A 27352-nucleotide genomic window follows, 5' to 3' on the forward strand; every position below is an offset into this window, starting at 1 on the left:
GTGACCAAACAGGGACAGTGACAGAGACAGTGACCAAACAGGGACAGTCACCAAACAGGGACAGTGACAGTGACAGGGACAGGGACAGGGACAGTCACCAAACAGTGACAGTGACAGTCACCAAACAGGGACAGTGACCAAACAGGGACTGTCACCAAACAGGGACAGTCACCAAACAGGGACAGTCACCAAACTGTGACAGTCCCAGACAGTGACAGTGACACCCCCAGGCAGTGACAGTGACACCCCCACACAGTGACACCCCCACACAGTGGCAGTGACAATCCCCAGACAGTGACAGTGACACCCCCAGACAGTGACACCCCCAGACAATGACACCCCCAGACAGTGACAGTGACACCCCCAGGCACCCCCGTGTGTCCCTGCCCCGCACAGCCCGAGCAGGGCCGCTGGTGCTGGGTCCCATTGGGGGTGGCTGCAGGGGGAATGAGCCCCCCCGGCCTCCGAGGGGCTCTGGCTGTCCCCAGTGTCCCATGCAGGGCTCCAGCTGCAGCTGCAGTGCCGTTGGGGAGGGGGTTCCCTGCAGCCCCCTCCCCCCTCGCTGCTCGCCTCGGTCACTCGTTTGAGTCAAGCCCGCTGTGTCAGCAGGCAGGATTGGGAACTGGGGGGAAACTCCTGTGATTTCCTTTCCCTCGTAATCATTGTTGATAATGATGAGGTGGCTTCTGTGGTGCTCGTTGCCTCTGCCCAGGGCTGGGACAGCCACCATGTCCCCTGGTGAGGGTGCCCATGGCAGGGGACAAGGTCATCTCCTGCTCTTTGCAGCTCAGACCAGCCGGACGTTCCATGGCTCTGTGCTCAGTCCCTGCACCACTGTCATTTCGCTGCTGGGTGCCCAGTCAGGTCACTGGGTGCCTTCACCACTGTCATGGTGAATTTGGGAGGCAGAACAAGCCCCCAGAGCCTGCTGGTGTCACCCTCATTTGGGTAATTACTGCTCAGCTCCCCACATTATGGACCTTGGGAAGTGTTGGGATGCCCCAGGGCACAGGTTCAACCAGGGGCTGTGGTAATTAACACCCAGCCTCATAATCACACCAGTTCACAGGCACAAACAAAGAGTTAACTCCCCAGCAGAAACGGAAATTATGTTTTCAACAGCCTGGAGCTCTGGCAGCTGATGCTGGCTGTCAGGGGCAGGAATTGCCAAAGAAGCAGGAGTGGAATTGTTCTTTCTCTTGGCCAGCTCAGAGGGGCACAGCGTCCAGGCAGTGCAGATCCTCCCCCTTTGGGTCAGTCCAGTTAAACCATTAATGAGATTTGGCTGCTCTGCCGACCCACAGCACCCACTGGGCCAGCACCCCACACAAGCAAAGCTGGTGGCCCAACCTCTGCAAGGCCAGGTGATGCTGCCTTGGTGGCACCCAGGGCCCTGGGACCCCCAGCTGTGGGGGGCAGGGGTCACACCATGTCCTGGTCACACTGTGTCCTGGTCACACTGTGTTCCAGCCCAAAACCTGAACCCTCAACTTCCTGCAGGTGACAAGCACAGGGACTCTGCTGGCTGGGAGGTGTTTGTGACCTGACCAATGTGTCCTGCTCAGAGTGCCCTGGACAGTGTCCTGGTTAGAGTGTCCTGACCAATATCTCCTGGTGAGAGTGTTCTGGTCAGCGTGTCCTGGTCAATGTCCCAGTCAGTGTGTCTTAATCCAAGTGTCCTGACCAGTGTGTCCTAATTGGAGTGTCCTGGTCCATGTGTCCTGGTCCGTGTGTCCTGGTCCGTGTGTCCCACTCTGTGTGTCCGGGTCAGTGTGTCCTGGTCAGTGTCCTGGTCAGTGTACTGGTTACTGTGTCCTGGTCAGTGTGTCCCACTCTGTGTGTCCTGGTCAGAGTGTCCTGGTCTGTGTGTCCTGGTCAGTGTACTGGTCAGTGTGTCCCACTCTGTGTGTCCTGGTCCGTGTGTCCGGGTCCGTGTGTCCCACTCTGTGTGTCTTTATCAACGCCACCCGCTGGTTTCCCACTAAGGAGCCCCAACACACGAGAGCTGGGTCTGTGCCTGCCCCAGGCCTGGGCAATCCCAGCACAATTCCAGGCTGGGCCAGGCACGGGGAACAGCCCTGGGACAGCCCTCAGCGCCCCAAACCTGCTGCCAGCAGGAGCAGCTGCTCCAACACCGGAGCCAGACACGCTCAGTGTCTGAGGAGGAGCCAACACCAGAACCAGAACCGGATCCAAACGGGACAGGCTCCTGGTCCTCTCGGTGCCGTACCGCAGCCTGGTGAAATTCTGTACCCTGCTCAAGGATTTCTTGCAGTTTCTGCGGGACCAGGTGGGCTGACCCGGAGCACGAGCAGAGCCGGTTCTGGCTGCGCCCCCGGCCCGTTCCCGGCTGGAATCGCCGCGCGGGGCCCGAGGCAGCCGCAGCCCGGGGCTGCTCCGTCCCTGCCGCCCCCCGCGCCCACCCCTCGCTGCAGTCCCGTTTGTTGTTGAAATAACGCTGCTCGTGCTGCCCAGAAGCGCCGTGTCAGCGCCATTCCTGAGGGCGAGGGGCCGGGCCGGCACCGGCACCGGCACCGGCACCGGCACCGGCACCGGCACCGGCACCGGCACCGGGAGGGAGAGCGAGCGGGGCTGGCCCGACACCGGGACCGGGACCGGGAGGGAGAGCGAGCGGGCCGGCATCGGCATCGGCACCGGGACCGGGACCGGGAGGGAGAGCGAGCGGGGCTGGCCCGGTATCGGGACCGGGACCGGGAGGGAGAGCGAGCGGGGCTGGCCCGGCATCGGCACCGGGACCGGCACCGGGACCGGGACGGAGAGCGAGCGGGGCTGGCCCGGAACCGGGACCGGCACCGGGACCGGAACCGGGAGGGAGAGCGAGCGGGGCTGCCCCGGTACTGGCACCGGCACCGGGACCGGGACCGGGAGGGAGAACGAGCGGGGCTGGCCCGGTATCGGAACCGGGACCGGGAGGGAGAGCGAGCGGGGCTGCCCCGGTACCGGGCCCGGTTCGGGAGGAGAAAGGGCGGAGTCGGGCGGAGTGGGAAAAGCGCTTTAATTTCCTGTGGGATGGGAAGGGCCCGAGCTGCGGGTCCCGGAGCCCCGAGGGACCCCGCTGTGCTCTGAGTGCCGGGACCCCCATCCCGCTGTCCCCTGTGTCCCCGGGACCCCCATCCCGCTGTCCCAGCTGTGCTCTGAGTGCCGGGACCCCCATCCCGCTGTCCCCTGTGTCCCCGGGACCCCCATCCCGCTGTCCCCGCCGCGCCCCCGGCCCCTCCCCGGCTCTGCTCCAGCCGGGAGCGCGTTCGGGGTCCCGGACCCGGGACATTCCCTCTGCCCCAGCGGGATCGCTGCTCCGGGAGCTGTCCCGGCTCTGGAGAAGGTTCTGGAGCGTGGGCCCGCCCGAACAACTCAGGGGTCCTGGGTCCCGCGATCCACCGGGATCCTGGGTCCTGCGATCCCACAGTGTCTGTGCGTGGTTCGGGGTCCCGCCACGGGCTGGTCCGGCCATGCTGGCCCGGCTGCCCCCGAGGGCCGGCTTTCATGGATATCCTCAATTCCCGGCTCGGGGGGTGTCGGAGCCCCCCATCCTGCCAGGGATGAGGACACCCCGGGCGGTGGGGGGCTCGGGGCGCGGGCACGGGGGCTCAGCAGGGCTCCAGGCCCCAGGCTGGCAGCGGGGTGAGCCCGGGGGGCAGCAGGGCGAAGGAGGGGCTCTCCAGGGGCTGCCAGGGCGCCGCAGCGGGGCTCCCGCCTGGAGCCAGACCTGCGGGATGGACACGGGGCTCAGGTACCGCTCCCGGCCCGCCGGGCCCTGCGAGGGGCACCCAGGGGACCCCACCCCCAGAAGCCCGGGGGTCCCGCCCTGCCCGTGCCCCTCGTACCGCAGACAGCGTCGTCCCAGGCGCAGGGGCCGGAGGCGCAGAGGTGCAGCGGGGCCGGGGGTCGCGGGGGGGTGGCCGGGCCGGGGAGGGGCTGCGCCGAGCCCGCGGGGGTGTCCGGGAAGGGCTGTGTGGGCACCCGAGAGCGCGATGTCACCGCGCCACCCCAGGGGAGCGGCTGAGGGTCGGACGCTCCGGACAAGGAGCGCGGGCTCCGCAGGTGCCGGAGCTTTGGGGGCGTCCCCACATGTCCTACCTGTGCGGCGGGACCGAGGGCGGGCGGGATCCAGCGGCACCAGGAGCCTGCGTGGGCACGGGCGGGGACAATGTCCTTCTCGGGCACATCTCTGTCCCCACCCTGACACCGGGCGGAGCGGCCGCGTCCTTTCCCCAGCTCCCAGCGGGGCTCCGGGGAGCAACCCCAGCTCTGCCAGCGCCGAATTTTATCCGCGTTCCCTCCCCGGGGTGCCCCTGCGCCCCACCCCCTCCTCCGGCTGCGGGTCACACGTCCCGTCCCCTCTGTCCCCGGGCTGTCACCTGCGCCGCCAGCCTCCAGCTTGTTCTCCCGTCGCCACTTGGCTCGGCGGTTCGAGAACCAGACCTGGGGAGAGGATGCGAGCTGAGACTGCCAAATCCCCCCCAAACCACGGCACCACGGCAGCGCCACCGCCCCTGGCACGGCTCTGAGCGCCGCGACACGGGCTGGTCACACCGCGGGAGCGAGCGGGGACACGGGGGGCACGGGCGGAGGAAGGGGCTCCATCCCAGCCATGGCACGGGCCTGGGTATGGGCACGGGCAGGGGAGAAAAATGCCCGTGTCCTGACCCCAGGCATGCACACAGAGCTGGGGCTGCGGGGGGTGTGAGGGGGGTGTGCCAGGGAGTGTGCCAGGTGTGCCATGGAACGTGCCAGGTGTGCCAGGGAGTGTGCAATGGAGAGATTCCCCGTCGGAGCCGGGGACAATCCCAGCCCTCGGGAGTTGCTCCCACCCCCTGGAGCCCGTGCCCCAGCGGCCCGGCCGGACTGTCCCTGTCCCCAGGACATTCGGGCTGTCCCTGTCCCCAGGACGTGGCCCCGCTCGGCCGTGCGGGTCCCCCTTACCCGGATGGTGCTGTCCGGGAGCTGGGTGGCCGCAGCCAGGCTCTGGCGGGTGGCGGGGTCCGGGTACTGTCCCCTCTGGAACTCTGCGGGGGACATCGGGTGAGGCGGGAGGAGAAGCCAGGACGTGTCTGCGGCCAGACCCCGGGTCCAGCGAACTGGGGTGTTCTGGTATGTTTGGGGTGTTTTGGGATGCTCTGGGGTGGTTTGAGATGGTTTGGGATGTTGTGGGGTGGTTTGGTGTGTTCTAGGGAGGTTTGGGATGCTCTGGGGTAATTTAGGGTGATTTGCGGTGCTCTGGGTGGTTTGGGGCCCCGCAGCGATGGCCGGGCCACCGACAGAGGGGCACGAGGGATCCCGAAGTTCCCCCCCTTGGGATCAGCCCCGCCCGGAGCCGGCAGCCCGGAGCGCACCTTTCTCCAGAGCCTCCGCCTGCTGCCTGGAGAACACGGTCCTGCTCCTGCTCCCGGCGCCGCTGCGGTGCCGCGGGGGCTGCGGGGGCTGCGGGACCGGGGCCGCGGCCAGAGGGGACACTGCGGGGACACGGAGGCAGAAGCTGGAGGCGGACCCGGGGCTGGGCGCTCCTTGGGGGGCTGGGGAGGGTCGGGAGGGTCCGGGCTCCGGGGCAGCCCAGCACGGCTCACCGCATGGCCGCGGGTCCCGGGGCTCGGCCGCCAGCCGCAGGTCCCTGGGCAGGGTCCTGAGCACTCGGTTGATGGAGGAGACCTGGGCGGGGAGAGGGGATGTGCCGGGGGGGCACCCGGGGGCTGCGGATGTCCGGAGCTGACCCTGGGGTCTCTCCGGAGCCGGGGATTCTTCGCCCCAGGGCCGAGCCCGGCTGCTCCGCGTTCGTGCCCCGGGACCCCGGGACCGGCAGAACCGAACGGGAGGCGGTGGGTGCGGGCGGGTCGGCGGGCGGCTCTGTCCCGGGGAAGGGACATTCGTCGCGGAGCCACCGCGCTGTCCCGAGGCCCGAGGACGCAGCCGGGCTCGGGGGTGGCGGTCGGGGCTCTGCTTCCTCTGGGAAGGGGCGATTTGCTTTTTCCTCCCCACCTGCCCCTGCTCCGCGTCTCACAAGCACCGAGCCCTTCCCCGGGCATCCATCCCAGTGCCCCCAGTTCTTCCCTGTGCATCCATCCCAGTATCCCGAGCCCTTCCCCGTGAATCCATCCCACTGTCCCGAGCCCTTCCCCGTGAATCCATCCCACTGTCCCGAGCCCTTCCCCGGGCATCCATCCCAGTATCCCGAGCCCTTCCCCGTGAATCCATCCTACTTTCCCGAGCCCTTCCCCGGGCATCCATCCTACTGTCCCGAGCCCTTCCCCGTGAATCCATCCCACTGTCCCGAGCCCTTCCCCGTGAATCCATCCCAGTGTCTCGAGCCCTTCCCCGTGAATCCATCCTACTGTCCCGAGCCCTTCCCTGTGCATCCATCCCAGTATCCCGAGCCCTTCCCCGTGAATCCATCCCAGTATCCCGAGCCCTTCCCCGTGAATCCATCCCACTTTCCCGAGCCCTTCCCCGTGAATCCATCCTACTGTCCCGAGCCCTTCCCCGTGAATCCATCCCAGTGTCCCGAGCCCTTACCCGGGCATCCATCCCACTTTCCCGAGCCCTTCCCCGTGAATCCATCCCAGTATCCCGAGCCCTTCCCCGTGAATCCATCCCACTTTCCCGAGCCCTTCCCCGGGCATCCATCCTACTGTCCCGAGCCCTTCCCCGTGAATCCATCCCACTGTCCCGAGCCCTTCCCCGTGAATCCATCCTACTGTCCCGAGCCCTTCCCCGTGCATCACTCGCACCTCTCTCCACCGTCCCACCCCCGGCCGTGCGGTCGGGCCCCCCTGCCCTGCCTGGCCCCGGGAATTCCCGGGTTCCCCGGCCGGACTCACGCTGGGGATGCGGCTGCTGGCGCAGATTCCCTCGGCGTGCAGCTGCCGGCGGATCTCCCAGGCGAAGAGCCCGGGCTGCTCCAGCTTCAGCCGCGCGATCCTGGCCACCACGGCGGGGGTGGCCATGCGGGGCTTGCTGCCCCCCCCGGCCTTGGGCCCCACGGCCCCTGTCCGGTAGTAGCGGCCCAGGATTTTGCTGACGCAGCCGTTGGACACCTGCGGACAAAACTCGGTCGCGGGGAGGGTTTGGGAGGGGAGGGAGAGCCCCAGCCCCGGGCCGGGCGCACCTTGAGGCTGCGGGAGATGTCGGAGCTGCGGGCGCCGCTCGCCGCCAGCGCGATGATTCTCTGCCTCTTGCACGTGGGGAGGGGGCGGCCGTTCAGGAAGAGCCCCCCGAGCTGGTTCACCCTGCTGGGCCCTGGGGAGGGGCACAGGGCTGGAGAGGAGCCGGTCCTGCCCTCCCGGGTTCCCAGGACAGCACCGGGGTGCTGAGGGGGTTTGGGAGGGCTGAGCAGGGGGAGCTGGGACTTGGGGTCTCCATCTGGGGGTGGAGGCAGGCAGGGAATGGGGGCACCGGCCCCAGGAAGCAGGGAAAACACCCCATGGAAGTGCACGGGGAGAATTTGGGATGGGCAGGGTGGGACAGGCTGGGGGGCTGGATGTCACCGGGGCCGGGGACCCTGCGGAGCCGCGGGGGAATCAGCGGCTGTGCCGGGGCACGGAATGGTGGCACGGCACCGGGAACACCGGGAACACCGGGAACACCGGAAACACTGGGACCTGCTCCCGGAGCCGCCGCGTTCTCACCTCGGTGCTGCATCGTGGAGAGAGAGGCTTCAGGGGGCCGCGGGTGTCTGGGAATTCCCAGCGGGACACGGGGGATGCTGCGGGAACGGGTAAATCAGCGCCGCCGTCCAGGGCCCTGCCGCGAGGAGAAGGGACGGGGGCAGGAGTCCTGGAGCAGAGGGTGGAAACACTTGAGGGCAGCTCGGGAAGTCCCCCTGCTCCAGACACAGCGGATAAAGACCCGGAAAAGGTCAGAGGGCTCTGGAGAGGCTCGGGAGACACCGGGAACGCTGCCCGTGCTGCCAGCAGCAGAGGTGGCACCGAGCCTGGCGGCTGCTGCTCCCCCCACGGCCTTGCCAGAGCCCCCAGTTCACCCGGGATTTCACCTGGAATATGCTAAAACCCCCCAGGCACCCCCGGTGTGGGGCTTTCCCTGACACGGTCCCCAGGTCCCACTGCGCCTCTTCCCTGCACATCCCGAGGGAGATGTTTGGAGACACCGACCCTCGGTGATATTCGGGAAAAGCGACATAAATCCGTCAGCAGGGACAAGTCCGCATCTTTCTCGCAGGTGAGCAGCAAAGCCGAGGCGCATCCCACCTCCCTGAGCTCGGAGAGGGGCGGATCGGCCCGGAGCGCTGCTCGGAGGCTGCTCCGGGAAGGGAGCAGGACACGAGTCCCCTCGGGCACCCCCAGCACTCCCTGGCTGTGCCCGGAGCTCACACAGGGATTTCTCTCCCACGGGGAGCTGGGGGCACTGGGAAAGCCGAGCTGGGAGCCCTCGGTGCCTCTCGGATGGTGCCGGGAGCAGCATGAGCGCGGCACAGAGACCAGCGGGGACCCCCCGGGGACCCCAAAGCTTCTCCGGGTTAAAGCGCGCCCACCACCAATTCCTAGAGCGAATTCCCGCAGCTTTTCCGCGCGGGGAAAGGTGATCAGGAGAGCGGCAATGCGCGGAGCGGCGCTGGAGGTACCTGCGGAGCCTCGGGGCAGCGGGACCGGACCGTGCCGGGCGCTCAGTGCCGGCAGCGGGGCCGTGATGTCACGACAGGAGGAGAGGGAGAGGAGCACGGGGAGGAAGGGGCGGCCCGATGTGACCGCGCCCAGCACACGCCCGGCCCGGGGGGCTCCTGTGGGACTCGGGGGCGCTCGGAGCCCCCCGGGCCGGGCACGGAGCCGGTGCCGGGTGAGCGGCGGCGTTTCAGCACCTGCGGCCGGCGGACAGCACGGCCCCGCCGCGCCCCGGAGCATCCCCGGGGATCCCCGGCCGGAGCCCCCCGAGGGGCTTCGCTCCCGCGTCTGTCCCGCAAAGCAAACAGGGACATATGGGGTTCAATCATAAATCCAGCTTGGCTTTTATTACATCGATTTAATTTATTTTGGGTGCTGAACAAATAGAAGGCGGCCCCCGGGCTGGTGGCTGGGCCCCGGCGGGGACTCCCCGGTGTGTTCCAGCCGAGCCACCGGCACAGATGGCCCCTACTTGGAAGATTAAAAAAAAAAAACAACGTTGTAAACCTTTCAAGTAAAATATTTGAAGAGCAAATATTAGCCAGCGAGGAGCCCATCACCTTGGCCCTGCGCGCCCGGCCCCGCGAGTCATCCAGCGTTATTTGCACCCCGGCCCCGGCCCCCGGGCTCCGCACAACTGCCCGCCTTTGGAAAATACCATATGCTCCGAATTACACATTAACCACAGCCCTGCGGGGCCCGGGCCCGGCCCCGGCCCCCGGGGAGCCGCCGCGCCGCCCCCCCGCCGCCCCCGGGGCGCCCCGGCTGTCCCGCACCCCGCACTCGGCCCCGGGCTCCCGGCGGCGCGGGCAGCGCTGGCACCCGGGGCTGGATCTCCCCCCGCTCCGTTCCGGCCGCCCGGGACCCCTCCCGCCCCTCCCCGGCCCCGGGACAGCCCCGGTGGAGCCCCCGGGCCGGGCGAGCCCCGTGCGTACGCGGCCGCGGGGAGCGGGGCGCGGGGCTCGGCAGCGGGGCGGGGGCACCAGGCCCGGCGCTGTCCCCGTGTCCCCCGGCCCGGGCGGGGGGCGGCGCGGGGGGGCTCCGGGCCGGTCCCGGAGCGGCGGGGCTGCCCCGGGGCTGTGCGCGCTGGCACCGGGCGCGCCGGGCTCGGGAGCGCACGGCCCCGAGCGGCTCCTCGGCGCTGCCGGAACGGCGCCGCGCTGCCCCCGCGGCGGGAGGAGCCCCCCGAGCCGCCCGGAGCTCGGGGAGCCCGGGGGAGCCCCGCGGGGCCCGGGGGAGGCGGCGGCGGCGGGCACGGGGCCGTGCGCTCCTGGCGCGGCTCGGGCGCGGCGGCCGCTGCGGCCTCGGGCACCGGGAAAGCGGGAAACCGGGAAAGCGGGACCGGGAGAGGCGGGGGGAGAGCGGGGAAGAGCGGCAGGGACGGGAAGGGGGAGATGTGGAGAGGGGCAGATGTGGGGAGGTGGAAAGAGAGTTGGACACGTGGAGAGCAGAGATGGAGAGAGGGTGAAAGGGAGAGGTGGAGAGATGGAGAGACGGAGTCGGGAGAGACAGGGAGAGGGAGAACTCGGGACGGGAGATGTGGAGACGCGCAGAGGTGGAGTTTGGAGAGAAGGAGAGGTGGAGAGACACAGATGGAGAGGTGGTGAAACGCAGAGCTGGAGAGAAGGAGATGAGGAGAGGGGAGAGATGGAGACATAAAGACACGGAGAGGCGAAAAGACAGAGGTGGAGAAACGCTAAAATGCATAAATGGAAAGAGGGAGACCGAATTATGGAGACGTGGAAAGGCGGAGAGGTGGAGGTGTGGAGACGTGGAATGATGGAAAGGGGGAAAGGAGAGGTGGAGAGGAGTGGAGGGGCCGTCAGGGAGGTTGGAAAGGTGCAAAGGCGGAGCTGGAACGGTGGAGACAGATCTGGAGACTTGGAGAGGTGGGGACGGAGCTCTGGAGAGGGGAAGGGACGATCCGGGACCCACCGCGGCAGCCGCATTTGTGCTTCTGTGACCTTCCCCTCCCCCTCAGGGAAGAGCTCATGCAGGGATTTTGGGATGCTGAGCATCCCAGGGGCAGCTGGGGATGCTCCCCCTGAAAGGCCAGGGGTGCTGGGCTGCCGGGGCTCCCAGCAGCTGGCACACGGCGCCTCTGCCCTGGTGGCCCGGGAATGCCACCGCACAGACCCGAGTGTCCCCTCCTGGCAGCACCTGGTCACTCCAGATGGAGCTGGGAGGGAGGAAAGAAGGAAAACAAGGAAAAGATGAAGGAAAAGATGAAGGAAAAGATGAAGGAAAAGATGAAGGAAAAGATGAAGGAAAAGATGAAGGAAAAGATGAAGGAAAAGATGAAGGAAAAGATGAAGGAAAAGATGAAGGAAAAGATGAAGGAAAAGATGAAGGAAAAGATGAAGGAAAAGATGAAGGAAAAGATGAAGGAAAAGATGAAGGAAAAGATGAAGGAAAAGATGAAGGAAAAGATGAAGGAAAAGATGAAGGAAAAGATGAAGGAAAAGATGAAGGAAAAGATGAAGGAAAGATGAAGGAAAAGAAGAAGGAAAAGATGAAGGAAAAGATGAAGGAAAAGATGAAGGAAAAGATGAAGGAAAAGATGAAGGAAAGATGAAGGAAAAGATGAAGGAAAAGATGAAGGAAAAGATGAAGGAAAAGATGAAGGAAAAGATGAAGGAAAAGATGAAGGAAAAGATGAAGGAAAAGATGAAGGAAAAGATGAAGGAAAAGATGAAGGAAAGAAGAAAATAAAGGAAAGGAAAAGAGAGAAAAAGAGAGAAAAAGAGAGGAAAAGAGAGGAAAAGAGGGAAAAAGAAAAAGAAAAAGAAAAAGAAAAAGAAAAAGAAAAAGAAAAAGAAAAGAAAAAGAAAAAGAAAAAGAAAAAGAAAAAGAAAAAGAAAAAGAAAAAGAAAAAGAAAAAGAAAAAGAAAAAGAAAAAGAAAAAGAAAAAGAAAAAGAAAAAGAAAAAGAAAAAGAAAAAGAAAAAGAAAAAGAAAATCCCGGTCCCCACTGTCCCCAGGCGGGATCAGGGGCGCGCTGGGGTCCCCGGGGCTGCGGGGGGCACAGCTGCGCTGTCCCGAGGGTGGGGTGTCCCAGGAAAGGCGCTCGGGGCAGCAGCGCAGCAGGGAGGGTGTGCCCGGCTCTCTCGGGCAGTTTGTGGGGACTGGGCAGATCCGGCATCTTCACCTTTATCTTCATCTCTCTCCGCTTCCATCTGCTTCTTCTTTTCTCTTTCCATCTTTATTTTCGCCTCTGTATTCGTGCCTGTGTCTCCATCTCCATCTTTGTCTCCATCTTTGCGTCCTTCTTTTTCCCTGGTTTAATCTCTGCCTCCATCTCCGCCCTGATCTCCATCCCAACTCCTCCTCCACTCCCAGACCATCTCCGTTCCCAATCCCATCCCATTATCCCATTATCCCATTCCCTTCCCTGCCTGGGAGCTGGGGGCGGTGGATCCTTGTCCCCATTCCTGCTGTCCCCGGACCGGGGCTGTGCTGGGGGCTGGGGTCCTGCAGGGACAGTGGGTGAGGGGCGGCAGGAAGGAGCAGCTGTGGCTGCCCCTGGATCCCAGGAATGTTCAGTTCCAGGCTGGGCACTGGGGCTGGAGCAGCTGGACAGGGGCAGGGGTCCCTGCCATGGCACTGCAGGGGTGGCACTGGGGGGCTCTGGGGTCCCTCCCCACCCAAACTATCCCAGGATTCTCTGGTTTCCCTCCCTCTGTCGCTCCTTTCTGCACCATTCTGGGCTTTCTCCCCACAGAAAGTCGCCCTGCTCCTCACAGAATCCCTGGAAAATCCCATTCTCTCCTCCTGCAGAAAGTACAGGTGGAACTTAAGAGCCCAGATGACTCAGCCGACCAAGAAAGCCGAGTTTATCCCCACGTTCCCACCCACAATTTCACTTTTTTTTTTTCCATCAAAAGAAAGCGAAATCCATCAAAATGATGATTATTAAAGGATTCGGGCTAAAAGAGGCAATTTGGGGGCTTGAAGGTGTCCTCCCCACCATCCCTGGTGGGATGCAGGTGCAAGATGGGACAGGGACATGGTGAGGGGCGGGCCCAGAAATTCCATGAATTAGGATAATGGAACTGCTCTTCCAGGTTTTTGGGCAGAGATTTCCTGCCCCGAAAAGGGGGCTAAGTATTAAAAACGGGGAGAAAACCAAGGAAATTAATAAATTGTCATGAAAAGGCTGGAGCAAGGAGATCAGAAGTTTGAGGTACGTAGGGAGACAGCGGGAAGAGGATTCCTCATGGATTGGGAGAGGTCGGCACTGCCAGGGCAGTAAAATCCTGGAGAGAGACCCTCTGGAAAAGGGGAGGGGGCTGCACCGGGTGCTGCGAGGGGGAAACACACCCTGGAGTGAACACACTCGGAAAAACATGAGAAACGCGGGAAAAAACATGAGAAACGCGGGAAAAAACCATCAGAAATGCGGGAAAAAAACACATCAGAAACGCGGGAAAAAGACATCAGAAACACGGGGAAAATATATCAGAAACGCGGGAAAAAAACCATCAGAAATGCGGGAAAAAAATCCCAGGGTGGGGGAATGTGCCGAGGCGCCGGCGGGGCGGGTTCCCGTGGGATGTTCCCGGTGCTTCCCGGCGGGAGCGGGATGTGCGGAGGGGCAATTCCGGCACGGACGGACCCTCCCGGCCCCCCGACCCCCGCTCCGGGCCGCCACCGCACCCCGAGCACCCCGGCCGCCGGGGCGGGGGCGGGCAGGGAGCGGGTGGGATGCTCCCATCCCTCCCAGGTGCGCTCCCATCCCCCTCAGGTGTGCTCCGATGTGCCCCAGGTGTGCCCCTATCCCCTCAGGTGTGCTCCGATGTGCCCCAGGTGTGCCCCGATCCCCTCAGGTGTGCTCCGATGTGCCCCAGGTGTGCCCCTATCCCCTCAGGTGTGCTCCGATGTGCCCCAGGTGTGCCCCTATCCCCTCAGGTGTGCTCCGATGTGCCCCAGGTGTGCTCCGATCCCCTCCAAGGTGCTGCTGACCCCGCTGGGGCGGCACTGGGGGCTCCCCGCTGCCCCGGTCCCTACGGGACTGCACTGGGGCTCCCAGCTGCGCTGGGGCCGCGCTGGGCTGGGCTGGGCGCCCTGGTTCCCCCGGGGTGCCCCAAACCCGGGGCGGGGCGGGGCTGGGCTGGGGGCCCCGGTTCTCGCTGTGTGATCCTAAACTCGGAACTGGGGTCCCCGGTCCCCCCTGGGTGACCCCAAACCCGGGGCGGGGTTGGGTTGGGGTCCCCGGTCCCCCCTGGGTGACCCCAAACCCGGGGCCGACCCCGCCGCGCGCGCCGAAGTTAAAAAGAGGCGTGTCCCAAACCACGCCCCCAGAGACGGAAGGGGCGTGTCCCGACCGGGCCCCGCCCCCGGCGCGGCGCGAGGCCACGTGTGCGCGCGGGCGGCCTTTGCCGACGTGTCCCTGGCGCCGCGCGCCCCGGAAGTCCCGCCCCCTCCCGCGCGCCGGGCCGGGCGGGGCCGCGCGGGTCGTGACGTCACTGACGGCGCGCCTCCATTGGCCCAGGCGCCGGGGGGCGGAGCGGCGCGCGCGGCGGGAGCGGCCGCCCGTTGGCCGCCGGCCGCGCAGGGGGCGGAGCATCGCGGAGGCCCCGCCCTCCCGGCCCAGGCCCCGCCCCGCGGTCCCTTCCGCGCTCGCCCCGGGCCCCGCCGCGCTCCCGCCGCCCGTGCCCGGCCCGGCCCGACCCGCTTCCTCCGCCCGCCCGGCCCCGCCATGGCCTCCGCGGCCAACCCCGGCCAGGGCGGCTCCGCGCCGCCGCCCGTCGTCCAGCGCGGCATCGTCAAGATGGTAAGGGCAGTGCCCGCCGCTCCGCGCACCGACCCGCGGCTCGCCGCTGACCGGGACCCTCATCTCCCGCACACTCCCCCGGGCCCCGCTGGGCTCCCCCTTCCTTCCCGGTCACCGGGAGCCTGTCCGCTCCCCGGCCCGTCCGGCTGCCCAGCCCCGCTGCAGCCCCTCCGCTGCTCCCGGGCCCCTTCCGCGGCCGTTGCTGGCCCGTTACCGCCCGCAGCCGCGGAGCCCTCGCTGCACCCGCCATCCCCCCCGCGCTCCCGGCACCGGGCACCGCACGGTCCCGCCGCCCCGCTGCCGCCGCGGTGCCGGGATGGGGCGGGGGGAGCGCCGTGTCCCGGGCCGGTGCCGGGGGTCCCGCTCCGCCGCCCGCCCCCGGCGCTGGGGAGCAGCCGCCCCGCGGGGCCGTTCCGGGCGTGCCCCACGTGCTGCGCCCGCTCCCGGTCCCGGGGCAGCCCCCGGGGCGCAGCGGCGGGACGGGACCCCCGGGGCAGAGCGGGATGGAGTCCGGGAGGGTCCCCAGTTCCCCCGGGCAGGTCCCCACGTGTGCCGGCAGCGGGAGGGCGAAGGTCGCCTTCAGTCCCGGTCCCATGTCCCCATCCCGTGTCCCTTCCCGGTGCCTGTCCCGCCCCAGCCCGTTCCCTGCCGTGTCCCCAAACCCCCCAGGCTGCTGTGCCCGGCTCCGGGTGGATCTGGGGGTCTCAGCTGACCCCTTCACCTTTTCCTGGCTGTCACCCAGCCCCGAGCCTGCGGCGGCGGTGGGGACAGGGCTGGGGACAGCCTGGAAGCCTGGGCACACAAGGCAGCGATCTAGGGATGGACTCTGGGGGTCTGAGGCTGCACGGTGGAGGTCTGGGAATGGACACTGAGTTTGGGGATGGACACCGGGGGTCTGTGGTCACTCACTGAGGATTTGGGGACACCGGGGGTCTGTGGTCACACACTGAGGATTTGGGGACACCGGGGGTCTGCTCTGGCACCCTCCCCGTGCTGTGTGTCACTGTGACGAGGGGATGTGCTGCTGCCCCCCTGCCCTGGCTCCTGCCCCCCTGCAGCTTTTGGGATGCTCAGGAAAGCCCTCACCTGTCCTGGTCCCATCCCGGGGATGTGGATTTTGGGGAGGGTTTTGGGCTCTGCTGGCTGGGAGGCAGCTGTGCCTGGCAGTGCCCTGTGCCCCACTGCATGTGGTCCCTTTCCAGGCCAGCCAGCCCAAAATTCCCCGGGAGAGGGGGGTCCCTGGCACGGGACCGGTGCCAGCCACGTGCTCTGCTGTGCTTCCCGTCACAGCTTTGAGGTTTTTGGGGTTTTTTGCACCTTCCTGTTGCAATCACAGTCACCTCACTGGAATCACAGTGGGACTACGGGGCTTGAGAGCAGGGTGGGGATGAAGAGCAGGGATTTTCCTCCCACTCCTCTCAGGATTTTTAACTCTTTGTGCCCTGCAGGTGCAGCTCTGGGTACTGGGGGTGCCAGTGGGATTTGGGTGCTCTCCCTTCTGGTGCTCTGGAGCCACCTTGGAACTGGGTCTGTGTGCCTGTGCTGGGTCCTGTCCCTTTTCCATGCTGGATTAAGCTTGGTTTAAGCCCAGGTTTCTCTGGTGGAGCCCTCAGTGGGGATGAATGGGACCTTTGTGGCATTGCTGGCACAGTGGGACAGTGACACCTGGGTGCTGGGACAGTGTCCCCATCCCATTGCTGTCACTGACCAGTCCTGGAGCAGTTCCCCAGCTGGGACAGCCACACGTGTGGGTGGCAGACAGGAATTGTGGCCACTCCCAGGGGTCACAGGGATCTGGGGCTGGGATGGGATGTCCCCCCAAAGCACTGCACTGCCCCTGGGACACGGAGCAGCTCCACCAAGGATCCCACCCCGGGATCCAGGGCTGGTGTTGGGGATTGAACAGAGCAGCTCCTGCATCCCCATGCCCTAAATTAAAGATAAAGCTTAATTACAGCCATGAAACCTCTAGGTCCTTAAGCACTGAGCACCAGGATCACTCTGGGTGTGGTGATTCCTGGTGGCTCCTGTGGCTCTGCCGAGGCTCCAAGGGGTGGGGGGGCAGCAGGAGAGGGGTGCAGGGGACACCCAGGCCATTGGGGTGGGCTCAGGGCAGGGGGATTCAATATCCTGGGCACGGGGCCAGGCTGAATCTGGTGGTGGAGGAGAGCTGAAGGGGTTTGGGATCACTGTGAGCATCCCTGGGGATTTTGGGGTGTGGGGAGCCAGGGCAGGTGCTGGAACCTGACCCTGAGCTGGCTCCAGAGATCTGGGAGTGGGGACAGGGAGATCCTTAGGAACAGGGAGATCTTTGGGATCAGAGAGATCCCAGCACACTCTGGCTGCTGGCCCTGCAGTGGGAACTGGGGTCCAGCTGTGGTGGGTGATGTTGGGGCTGGAGCTGTGAGGGAACCCTGCAGGGGGTTTGGGACTGGTGGGGGGTGTCCAGCTTGGGGTCTCAGCAGCCAAAGCTGTGCCAGGACATCCTGGCTGGGCTCACCTGGAGAGCACCAGGACTAAATTCATGATTTTCCAAATGTTCTTTGGTGTTGTGTACGCAGAGGTGACCCCGTGTCCAGGTGTGCTGAGCCCTGAGGGACTCCAGAGCCCCTGCAGTGCCATGGCAGGGACCCCTGCCCCTGTCCCAGCTGCTCCAGCCCCAGTGTCCAGCCTGGCCTTGGCCATTCCAGGGATCCAGGGGCAGCCACAGCTGCTCTGGCAGTTCCAGCCCAGCCAGCAATTGCTGCCCAAGATCCCAGCCAGCCCTGCCCTGTGGCACTGGGAGCCATTCCCTGCCTCCTGGCCCTGTCCTTGTCCCCAGCCCCTCTGCAGCTCCCCTGGAGCCCCTCCAGGCTCTGAGCTCTGCCTGGATCCTGCTCCTGCCCAGCTGAGCCCCCCCAGCTCTCCCAGGCTGATCCCTGGGAGCTGAGGGGCTCCAGCCCTGCAGCAGCTCCAGCTGCTGCTGCTGCATCCCCAGGGCTGGGGCAGCTCTGCAGGTGGGCTCTCACCTGGGCACAGGGGCAGGGTTCCTGTAGACAAGCCCAGGACACGGATTTTGACCCCACATCTCCGGCTGGGACAGCTCCCAGCTCTGTGACACTCGGAGTTCCCCGGACACATCCCTGGAATTCTGCGTGTCCCTGCAGCATCCCCCCCTCCCCCAGCTGCCCCACCCTGCCCGCAGACCCCGGGTGACCCCTCGCTGTCCCCGCAGGTGCTGTCGGGCTGCGCCATCATCGTGCGGGGCCAGCCCCGCGGGGGGCCGCCCCCCGAGCGCCAGATCAACCTCAGCAACATCCGCGCGGGGAGCCTGGCACGGCGCGGCGCCGCCAGCCAGCCCGACAGCCGCGACACCCCCGACGAGGTGCGTGCTGCCGGGGCCGCGGGACCGGCGGGGGCTGGGGGGGGCTGGAACAGCCTGGAGGGGGCCCGGGGGTGATCGCAGCATGGTTTGGGGCACACACCGGGGGGGTTTGGGGCACATGGGGTTTGGTTTGGGGCACAGGGGTATGGTTTGGGGCATGATTTGGGGCACACACTGGGATAGTTTGAGGGATGATTTGGGGCACACGGGGATGGTTTGGGGCACACGGGGATGGTTTGGGGGATGATTTGGGGCACACACTGGGATGGTTTGGGGGATGATTTGGGGCACACGGGGATGGTTTGGGGGATGATTTGGGGCACACACTGGGATGGTTTGGGGGATGATTTGGGGCACACGGGGATGGTTTGGGGGATGGTTTGGGGCACACGGGGATGGTTTGGGGGATGGTTTGGGGGATGGTTTGGGGGATGGTTTGGGGCACACGGGGCGGTCCCGGAGCCGCTCGGTGCCGGCAGGGCCCGTCCCCCCCTCCCGCGGGCCGGGGGCGGTGGGAGCAGCGCTGGCAGATAATTGCTCTCCCTGGGGAGTTTTGTCTTCCAAACAGCCTCTAAATGTCACTCTTTGCCAAAGTGACGCCTGTCAGCTCCGCTAATTGTTTATGAGCGCGTCATGTTCCCACCTCCGGCCGCACTCCCGCCCACCCGCCCCGCTGGAGCGGGGATGTGCTCCGGGAGTGCGGGAACGCGCTCCGGGAATGAGGGGATGCGCTCCGGGAGTGCGGGAACGCGCTCCGGGAATGAGGGGATGCGCTCCGGGAGTGCGGGAACGCGCTCCGGGAATGCGGGAGTGCGCTCCGGGAATGAGGGAACGCGTCCTGGGAATCCAGGAGTGCGCTTCGGGAATGAGGGAACGCGCTCCGGGAGTGAGGGGATGCGCTCCGGGAATGAGGGAATGCGCTCCGGGAGTGCGGGAACGCGCTCGGGAATGCGATCCGGGAGTGAGGGAGTGTGCTCGGGAAGAGGGAGTGCGCCCCGGGAATCCAGGAGTGCGCTTCGGGAATGAGGGAATGCGCTGCGGGAACGCACTCGGGAATCGGGGAATCTGTCCCGGGAGTGCGGGAGAGCGCTCTGGGAATCCGGGAATGCGCTCGGGAATGAGGGAGTGCGCCCTGGCAATGCGGGAATGCGCTCAGGAGTCTGCGAATGCTCCCGGAGCTCCCGGGGCTCCTCCCGGGGCTCCTCCCGGGGCTCCTCCCGCCGCCCTCCAGCCCCGGCCGTTCCCGGGAAGGAGCCCTCAGTGCATCCCGGGAACCGGGGCTGCCCGGGATCGGTTTTGGGGGCGGGGGGCGCGCCCGGGTGGCTCTGTGGGGGCGCTGCTGCCGAGGGGTCGTTCCCAGCGCGGAATTCCGGGAGCTGGGACCCCCGGCTCAGGGCGCTCCCCTCCCCCAGCCCTGGGGCTTCCCGGCGCGGGAGTTCCTGCGGAAGAAGCTGATCGGGAAGGAGGTGTGCTTCACCGTGGAGTACAAAACGCCGCAGGGCCGCGAGTACGGCATGGTCTACCTGGGCAAAGGTGAGTGGGTTACCTGGCAAAGTGAGTGGGTTACCTGGGCAAAGGTGAGTGGGTTACCTGGCAAAGTGAGTGGGTTACCTGGGCAAAGGTGAGTGGGTTATCTGGCAAAGGTGAGTGGGCTACCTGGCAAAGGTGAGTGGGCTACCTGGCAAAGGGGAGTGGGTTACCTGGCAAAGTGAGTGGGTTACCTGGGCAAAGGTGAGTGGGTTACCTGGCAAAGTGAGTGGGTTACCTGGGCAAAGGTGAGTGGGTTATCTGGCAAAGGTGAGTGGGTTATCTGGCAAAGGTGAGTGGGCTACCTGGCAAAGGTGAGTGGGCTACCTGGCAAAGGGGAGTGGGTTACCTGGCAAAGTGAGTGGGTTACCTGGGCAAAGGTGAGTGGGTTACCTGGCAAAGTGAGTGGGTTACCTGGCAAAGGTGAGTGGGTTACCTGGCAAAGGTGAGTGGGCTACCTGGCAAAGTGAGTGGGTTACCTGGCAAAGGTGAGTGGGCTACCTGGCAAAGGTGAGTGGGTTACCTGGCAAAGTGAGTGGGTTACCTGGCAAAGGTGAGTGGGTTACGCGGCAAAGTGAGTGGGGTTACCTGGGCAAAGGTGAGTGGGCTACCTGGGTAAAGGTGAGTGGGTTACCTGGCAAAGGTGAGTGGGTTACCTGGGCAAAGGTGAGTGGGCTACCTGGCAAAGGTGAGTGGGTTACCTGGGCAAAGGTGAGTGGGTTACCTGGCAAAGGTGAGTGGGTTACCTGGCAAAGTGAGTGGGTTACCTGGCAAAGGTGAGTGGGTTACCTGGGCAAAGGTGAGTGTAGAGTTACCTGGAAATAGGTGGGTCTGGGGTTAGCTGGGAAAAGGTGAGTCCAAGACAGTTTATATGGGAAAATGTTGTTCTGGATGTTTTACCTGGGAAAAGGTTCTGGGATGTTTTACCTGGGGAAATGTGGGTCTGGGGGCAGCACTTGGGGTGTTTGGGGTGTTTGCATGTGCCCTCAGCAGGAGGGTGCCTGCCTGCTTTTCCTGGACTTTTCCTGGACTTTTCCAGCCCCCCCAGCTTTTCCAGCCCCCCAGGTTTCCCCAGCCCTGCTCTCCCTGCTCCGGGAGCTTTCCTGGGCTCAGCCTGGAATGTCCCAAGCACAAATCCAGCTGGAAAATCCCCTTTTGGGGGGATGGAGTGGGAGAGCAGGGGTGCTGGGATGTGCTGTCACAGCAGAAGGATGCATTCCTGCTTTTCCATGGATTCCCACTTTTGGGAGGGGGACAGTGCCCGAGGCTGGGGAGCCCCAGGAGGGGCTGGGGGGGCTGGGTGCCCTCAGCCCCACATCCCTGTGGACTCACCTGTTTTGTGGGAATGGGCTGGAAAAGGGGAACAGGTGCTCCAGGTGTGCTCCCTGTGGTGCTCAGAGCTTCTCCAGGGATTGCCAGGGATTTCAGATCCTTTCCATGGCACTCAGAGCCTTTCCATGGCACTCAGGGCATTCCCATGGCACTCAGAGCCTTTCCAGGCATTCCCGTTCCACTCAGGACCTGTCCCAGAGCAGGCAGGGATCAGCTCATCCAGCCAGACTTGCTGACATCCCGGGCTGATCCTGAGGCTGGCAGATGGGGCAGAGAGGGGAGGGGGCTCAGGGTGGGGCAGAGAGGGGAGGGGGCTCAGGGTGGGGCAGAGAGGGGAGGGGGCTCAGGGTGGGGCAGGGGGTCCCTCTGGGCTCTGAGGGTCCATGGCACAGCTGTGCAGCCCGGGATCCCATCCCAGAGGATCAGCAGCACGTCCCTGGCTCCAGGGAAGGCTGGAGCTCCCTCCCTGGAGGTCTCAGCTGGATGTGGGTCCCTTCCCACTCAGGATATTCCATGACCCATCCTGAGCTCCCAGCGCCCTTTGGGATGGGCAGAGGGATCGGGATCAGAATAATTTTGGTTGGGGAAGACCCCGAGATCCAAGGTCATTGAATGCAGTGTTTGATTTGAACCTTTGCTGTGGGGAGCTGCTGCTCTGCCCCCCCTGAGCCCCCCTGCAGCCTGGGCTGTCCTGGGGTGCAGGGAGTGAAGCTGGGGGCTTTGGCTGCTGCCATCCCCATCCCTGCTCCAGCCCAGCCCGGCGTGGGCGGAGAAATGAGGCAGAAAATGTTTCCTGATGAAGTTTGTCAGGGTTTAAACACCATTAACGTGGGAATGCTGTGACAGATTCCCTGCAGCAGCTCCTGGGTGGGGAGGGACAGGCAGGAGGGAGAGGAGGAGCTCTGCAGAGGGCTGGGGCTGTGGCAGGAGCCAGCAGGGTGAGGGACAGCCAGACCCCGGGACAGGGACTGTCCCCTGTGCTGGCCCTGCCCAGGGACCCCCTGGAATCGTGGGGACAGCTCTGGAGGGGCTGAGGGATGCAGGGAGTGGAGCTGGGGGAGCTGGGCAGGGGCTGGGGGAACTGGAATGGTTCTGGGGGAGCTGGGCAGGGGCTGGGGGAGCTGGGCAGGGTCTGCGGGAGCTGGGCAGGGGCTGGGGGAGCTGGGAATGAGGCTGGGGGAGCTGGAATGGGACTGGGGGAGCTGGGAATGGGCTGGGGGAGCTGGGCAGGGGCTGGGGGAGCTGGAATGGGGCTGGGGGAGCTGGGAATGGGTCTGGGGGAGCTGGGAATGGGTCTGGGGAAGCTGGGAATGGGCTGGGGGAGCTGGGCAGGGGCTGGGGGAGCTGGGAATGAGGCTGGGGGAGCTGGAATGGGACTGGGGGAGCTGGGAATGGGCTGGGGGAGCTGGGAATGGGGCTGGGGGAGCTGGAATGGGGCTGGGGGGGCAGCAGCAGGAATTTCCCCATGGGAAAGGTGGGCAGGGCTGGGAACTGCCCAGGGAGCCCAGGCTGGGGCAGTGCTGTCCCAGGAGAGCTCTGGGGTGGTTCCAGCCCTGGGATCACTGGGAATGCTGCCCCGTTCCCGTTCCCTGAAGCTCCTCTCACCCCCCTGCTCCTCTCTGCAGACACCAGTGGGGAGAACATTGCTGAGTCCCTGGTGGCCGAAGGACTGGCTTCCCGGCGGGAGGGCATCCGAGCCAACAAGTACGTGCACAGCTCCCCCTGAGCCTGAGCCTGAGCCTGAGCCTGATCCCAGCCCTAATCCTGATCCCAGTCCCAATCCTGATCCCAGCCCTCATCCTGATCCCAACCCTCATCCTGATCCCAGCCCTCATCCTGATCCCAGCCCTAATCCTGATCCCAACCCTCATCCTGATCCCAGCCCTCATCCTGATCCCAGTCCTCATCCTGATCCCAGCCCTAATCCTGATCCCCATCCTGATCCCGGTCCTAATCCTGATCCCAGCCCTAATCCTGATCCCAGCCCTAATCCTGATCCCCATCCTGATCCCCATCCTGATCCCGGTCCTAATCCTGATCCCAGCCCTAATCCTGATCCTGGTCCCAATCCTGATACCAGCCCTAATCCTGATCCCAGCCCTAATCCTGATCCCAGCTCTAATCCTGATCCCAGCCCTAATCCTGATCCTGGTCCCAATCCTGGTCCCAGTCCTGATCCCAATTCCAGTCCTAATCATGATCCCAGTCCTAATCCCAGTCCCAGTCCTGATCCCGGTCCCAGTCCCGATCCCAGCCCTAATCCTGATCCCGGTCCCAGTCCTGATCCCGGTCCCAGTCCTGATCCCCACGCTGCTGCTGCTCCAGGCACGGAGCCTGTGGATCCCTTGGCTCCAGTGGCCCTCCAGGGATCCAGGGGCAGCCACTTCAGTTTCCCTGGGCTGGAGGGGACCGTGGTCACTGTGGGGGCCCTTCAGTGTGGATTCCCATGGAATGGATTCCCATGGAACGGATTCCCATGGAATGGATTCCCATGGAATGATTCCCATGGAATCCCATGGAATGAATTCCCATGGAATGAATTCCCATGGAATGGATTCCCATGGAATGATTCCCATGGAATGATTCCCATGGAGTGGATTCCCATGGAATGGAACCCCATGGAATGATTCCCATGGGATGGAATCCAATGGCATTGAATCCCATGGGATGATTCCCATGGAATGGAGTCCCATGGGATGATTCCCATGGAATGATTCCCATGGAATGGAGTCCCATGGGATGATTCCCATGGAATGATTCCCATGGAATGGAGTCCCATGGGATGATTCCCATGGAATGAGTCCCATGGAATGAGTCCCATGGGATGATTCCCATGGAATGGAGTCCCCTGGAATGATTCCCATGGGATGATTCCCATGGAATGAGCCCCATGGAATGAGTCCCATGGGATGATTCCCATGGAATGAGTCCCATGGAATGAGTCCCATGGGATGATTCCCATGGAATGGAGTCCCCTGGAATGATTCCCATGGGATGATTCCCATGGAATGGAGTCCCATGGGATGATTCCCATGGAATGAGTCCCATGGAATGAGTCCCATGGGATGATTCCCATGGGATGATTCCCATGGGGTGTTTCCCCTGGGATGTGCCCCTCTCCCCGGGGGTGTGGAGCAGCCCGTGGCGGGGCCCGGGCTCAGCCTGCCGTCCCTGGCTGTGGCGGGGGCTCGGGCGGGGCGGGGCGGGTGTGTTGCCGTGGGGAGGGGTCCCTGAGCCCTGCTGGCCGTGACTGGGGTGTCCCCAGCCCCGAGCAGAGCCGGCTGGCCGAGCTGGAGGAGCAGGCACGCAGCGCCCGCCGGGGCATGTGGAGCGAGGGCACGGGCTCGCACACCGTGCGCGACCTCAAGTACAGCCTGGAGAACCCCCGGCACTTCGTGGACTCGCTGCACCAGAAACCTGTCAATGGTAGGGGACCCCGTGTCACCCTGTGTCACCGTGTGTCCCTGTGTCCCCGTGTCACCCTGTGTGTCCCTGTGTGTCCCTGTGTCACCCTGTGTCACCCTGTGTGTCCCCGTGTCACCCTGTGTGTCCCCGTGTCACCGTGTCCCTGTGTCTCCGTGTCCCAATGTCCCTGTGTGTTTCCCTGTCCCCATTTCTGTGTGCCCATGTCACCCTGTCCCCATGTCCCTGTGTCTCCGTGTCCCTGTGTGTGTCCCCATCCCCATGTCACCCTTCCCCCATGTCCCTGTGACCTTGTGTCTGTGACCCTGGCATGTCACCATGTCTCTGTGTCCCCATGTCCCCATGTCCCTGTGTGTCTCCCCGTGTGTCCCCGTGTTCTCCCTGTGTCCCCATATCTCCATGCCCGTGTTCCTGTGTCTGCCTTTCCACACGTCCCCCATGTGTCCCCCCATGTCCCCCCATGTGTCCCGTGCCCGTTCCCGTGGATCAGCCCTGTGTCACCCTTTCCCCATGTCCCTGTGACCCTGGCATGTCCCCATGTCTCCATGTCCCTGTGTGTCCCCATGTGTCCCTGTGTCCCCCCGTGTGTCCCGTGCCCGTTCCCGTGGATCAGCCCTGTGTCACCCCACAGCCATCATCGAGCACGTGCGGGATGGCAGCGTGGTGAGGGCCCTGCTGCTGCCAGACTATTACCTGGTGACTGTCATGCTCTCGGGGATCAAGGTGAGCCCCTTCCCCTGCCAGGCTCCACCTGCTGAATTCCACTGTCCCCCCAGTGCCACCCTGCAGGGACCCCTGCCCCTGTCCCACTGTCCCAGCCCCAGTGTCCAGCCTGGCCTTGGCCATTCCAGGGATCCAGGGGCAGCCACAGCTGCTCTGGCAGTTCCAGCCCAGCCAGCAATTGCTGCCCAAGATCCCAGCCAGCCCTGCCCTGTGGCACTGGGAGCCATTCCCTGCCTGCTGGCCCTGTCCTTGTCCCCAGCCCCTCTGCAGCTCCCCTGGAGCCCCTCCAGGCTCTGAGCTCTGCCTGGATCCTGCTCCTGCCCAGCTGAGCCCCCCCAGCTCTCCCAGGCTGATCCCTGGGAGCTGAGGGGCTCCAGCCCTGCAGCAGCCCCGGGGCTCCTCTGGACTCTCCAGGTCCCTCTCCACTGTTCCCTGAGCTGGACTCGGTCCCTGTTTCCAGCGTAGTCCAAGGGCTCTGTCCTTACACAAATTCCCTGATTCCAGCCCCCCAAACACCCCTGGAGCTGGGGAACGGGGGCAGCCCCTCCCGCGGGGTTCCCGCGCTGTTCCCGGTTTTGGGGCGTGTCCTGACCACGCCCTGCCCCGCAGTGCCCCACCTTCAAGCGCGAGGCTGACGCCGAGGTGCCCGAGCCCTTCGCTGCCGAGGCCAAATTCTTCACGGAGTCGCGGCTGCTGCAGAGGGACGTGCAGATCGTCCTGGAGAGCTGCCACAACCAGAACATCCTGGGCACCATCCTGCACCCGGCACGTGCCGCGGGGGCTGCCTGGGGGGCTCCCTGGGGGGCTCCCTGGGGGCTGGGGGATCCTGCTCTGTGCGGGGAGGGGCAGCCCGCGGGGGTCACTGGGATCTGGGGACTCATTTCTGGTGGGTTTGGGGGATCCTGGTCCCTGTGGGAAGGGCAGAGGCTGGGGGTGTCACTGGGATTTGTGGGTTCTCTCCTGGTGGGTTTGGGGGATCCTGGTCCCTGTGAGGAGGTTGCAATGTGGGGGTCACTGGTGGGGTCTCCAGTAGCACTAGGAGCTCAGGGGGTGTCGAAGGGGCTGTGCAGGATCCCCCCAGCAGGGACAGAGAGAGGGATGATCCCTCTGACCCTGGGGTGGATCCCTCTGACCCTGGGGGATCCCTGCTGACCCTGGGGTGGATCCCTCTGACCCTGGGGGATCCCTGCTGACCCTGGATCCCTGAGGGATCCCTGCTGACCCTGGGGGATCCCTGCTGACCCTGGGGTGGATCCCTGCTGACCCTGGGGTGGATCCCTCTGACCCCGGGGGATCCCTGCTGACCCTGGGGTGGATCCCTGCTGACCCCGGGGGATTCCTGCTGACCCCGGGGGATCCCTGCTGACCCTGAGGGATCCCTGCTGACCCCAGGGGATCCCTGCTGACCCTGGGTGGTCCCTCTGCCCCCGCAGAACGGGAACATCACGGAGCTGCTGCTGAAGGAGGGCTTTGCCCGCTGTGTGGATTGGTCCATCGCCGTCTACACCCGCGGCGCCGACAAACTGCGCGCGGCAGAGAGGTGATCCTGCTGATCCCAATGATCCCTGCTGATCCCAATGATCCCTGCTGATCCTACTGATCCCACTGATCCCTGCTGATCCCACTGATCCCTGCTGATCCCACTGATCCTGCTGATCCCAATGATCCCTGCTGATCCCAATGCTCCCTGCTCATCCTGCTCATCCCATTGATCCCACTGATCCTGCTCATCCCACTGATCCCATTGATCATGCTCATCCCACTGATCCCATTGATCATGCTCATCCCATTGATCCCACTGCTCTGCTGATCCCACTAATCCTGCTGATCCCGCTGATCTCACTTATCCTACTGATCCTGCTCATCCCGCTGCTCCCAGCTGATCCCAGTGCTCCTGCTGATTTCAGCTGCTCTCAGTTGATCCCACTGCTCCCAGCTGCACCCATGGGGTGCCCAGAGTGACTCCAGCCCCCCCAGCCCCACGTGGCTCACCCAGGGTGGGATTGATGGGATGTCCCCCTGTCTGTCCCCAGGGCTGTGCTGGCAGTGCCACCCCTGCCACGTCCGTGTGTCCCAGCCCCGTGTCCCTCTGTCTGTCCCCAGGGCTGTGCTGGCAGTGCCCCCCTGGCCTGTCCGTGTGTCCCAGCCCCGTGTCCCTCTGTCCCCAGGGCTGTGCTGGCAGTGCCACCCCTGCCACGTCCGTGTGTCCCAGCCCCGTGTCCCTCTGTCTGTCCCCAGGGCTGTGCTGGCAGTGCCCCCCCGGCCTGTCCATGTGTCCCAGCCCCGTGTCCCTCTGTCCCCAGGGCTATGCTGGCAGTGCCCCCCCTGCCATGTCCGTGTGTCCCAGCCCCGTGTCCCTCTGTCCCCACCCTGCCAGGTTTGCCAAGGAGCGCAAGCTGAGGATCTGGAGGGATTACGTGGCCCCCACAGCAAACCTGGATCAGAAGGACAAACAGTTTGTGGCCAAGGTGAGCGGGGCTGGGAGTGGCACAGATGGGGCTGGGAGGGGACATTTGGGGACCAGGGGTACAGCACGGGGGGCCAGCTCCCAGTCTGGGCTCTCCGTGGGCTTGGACAAACC

At 64.8% G+C, this 27352-nt stretch overlaps 1 protein-coding gene across 1 annotated transcript in view; it reads left to right on the forward strand.

Annotated features, from left to right (window-relative positions):
- Positions 1–14200: 14200 nt before the first annotated feature.
- The window catches only part of SND1 (staphylococcal nuclease and tudor domain containing 1), a gene marked incomplete at its 3' end in the record, with an annotated part of 47535 nt that continues 34383 nt past the window's right edge, over positions 14201–27352 (forward strand). Inside the window, 9 exon segments of the mRNA XM_079304490.1 lie at positions 14201–14402; positions 17617–17766; positions 19179–19299; positions 22251–22329; positions 23891–24051; positions 24680–24771; positions 25381–25536; positions 26205–26311; positions 27149–27239. Of these exon segments, the coding sequence (XP_079160616.1) occupies positions 14328–14402; positions 17617–17766; positions 19179–19299; positions 22251–22329; positions 23891–24051; positions 24680–24771; positions 25381–25536; positions 26205–26311; positions 27149–27239 (1032 nt within the window).

Source organism: Erithacus rubecula (assembly GCF_903797595.1).
Source record: "Erithacus rubecula genome assembly, chromosome: 4".
In the NCBI taxonomy this organism is placed as follows: Eukaryota; Metazoa; Chordata; class Aves; order Passeriformes; family Muscicapidae; genus Erithacus; species Erithacus rubecula.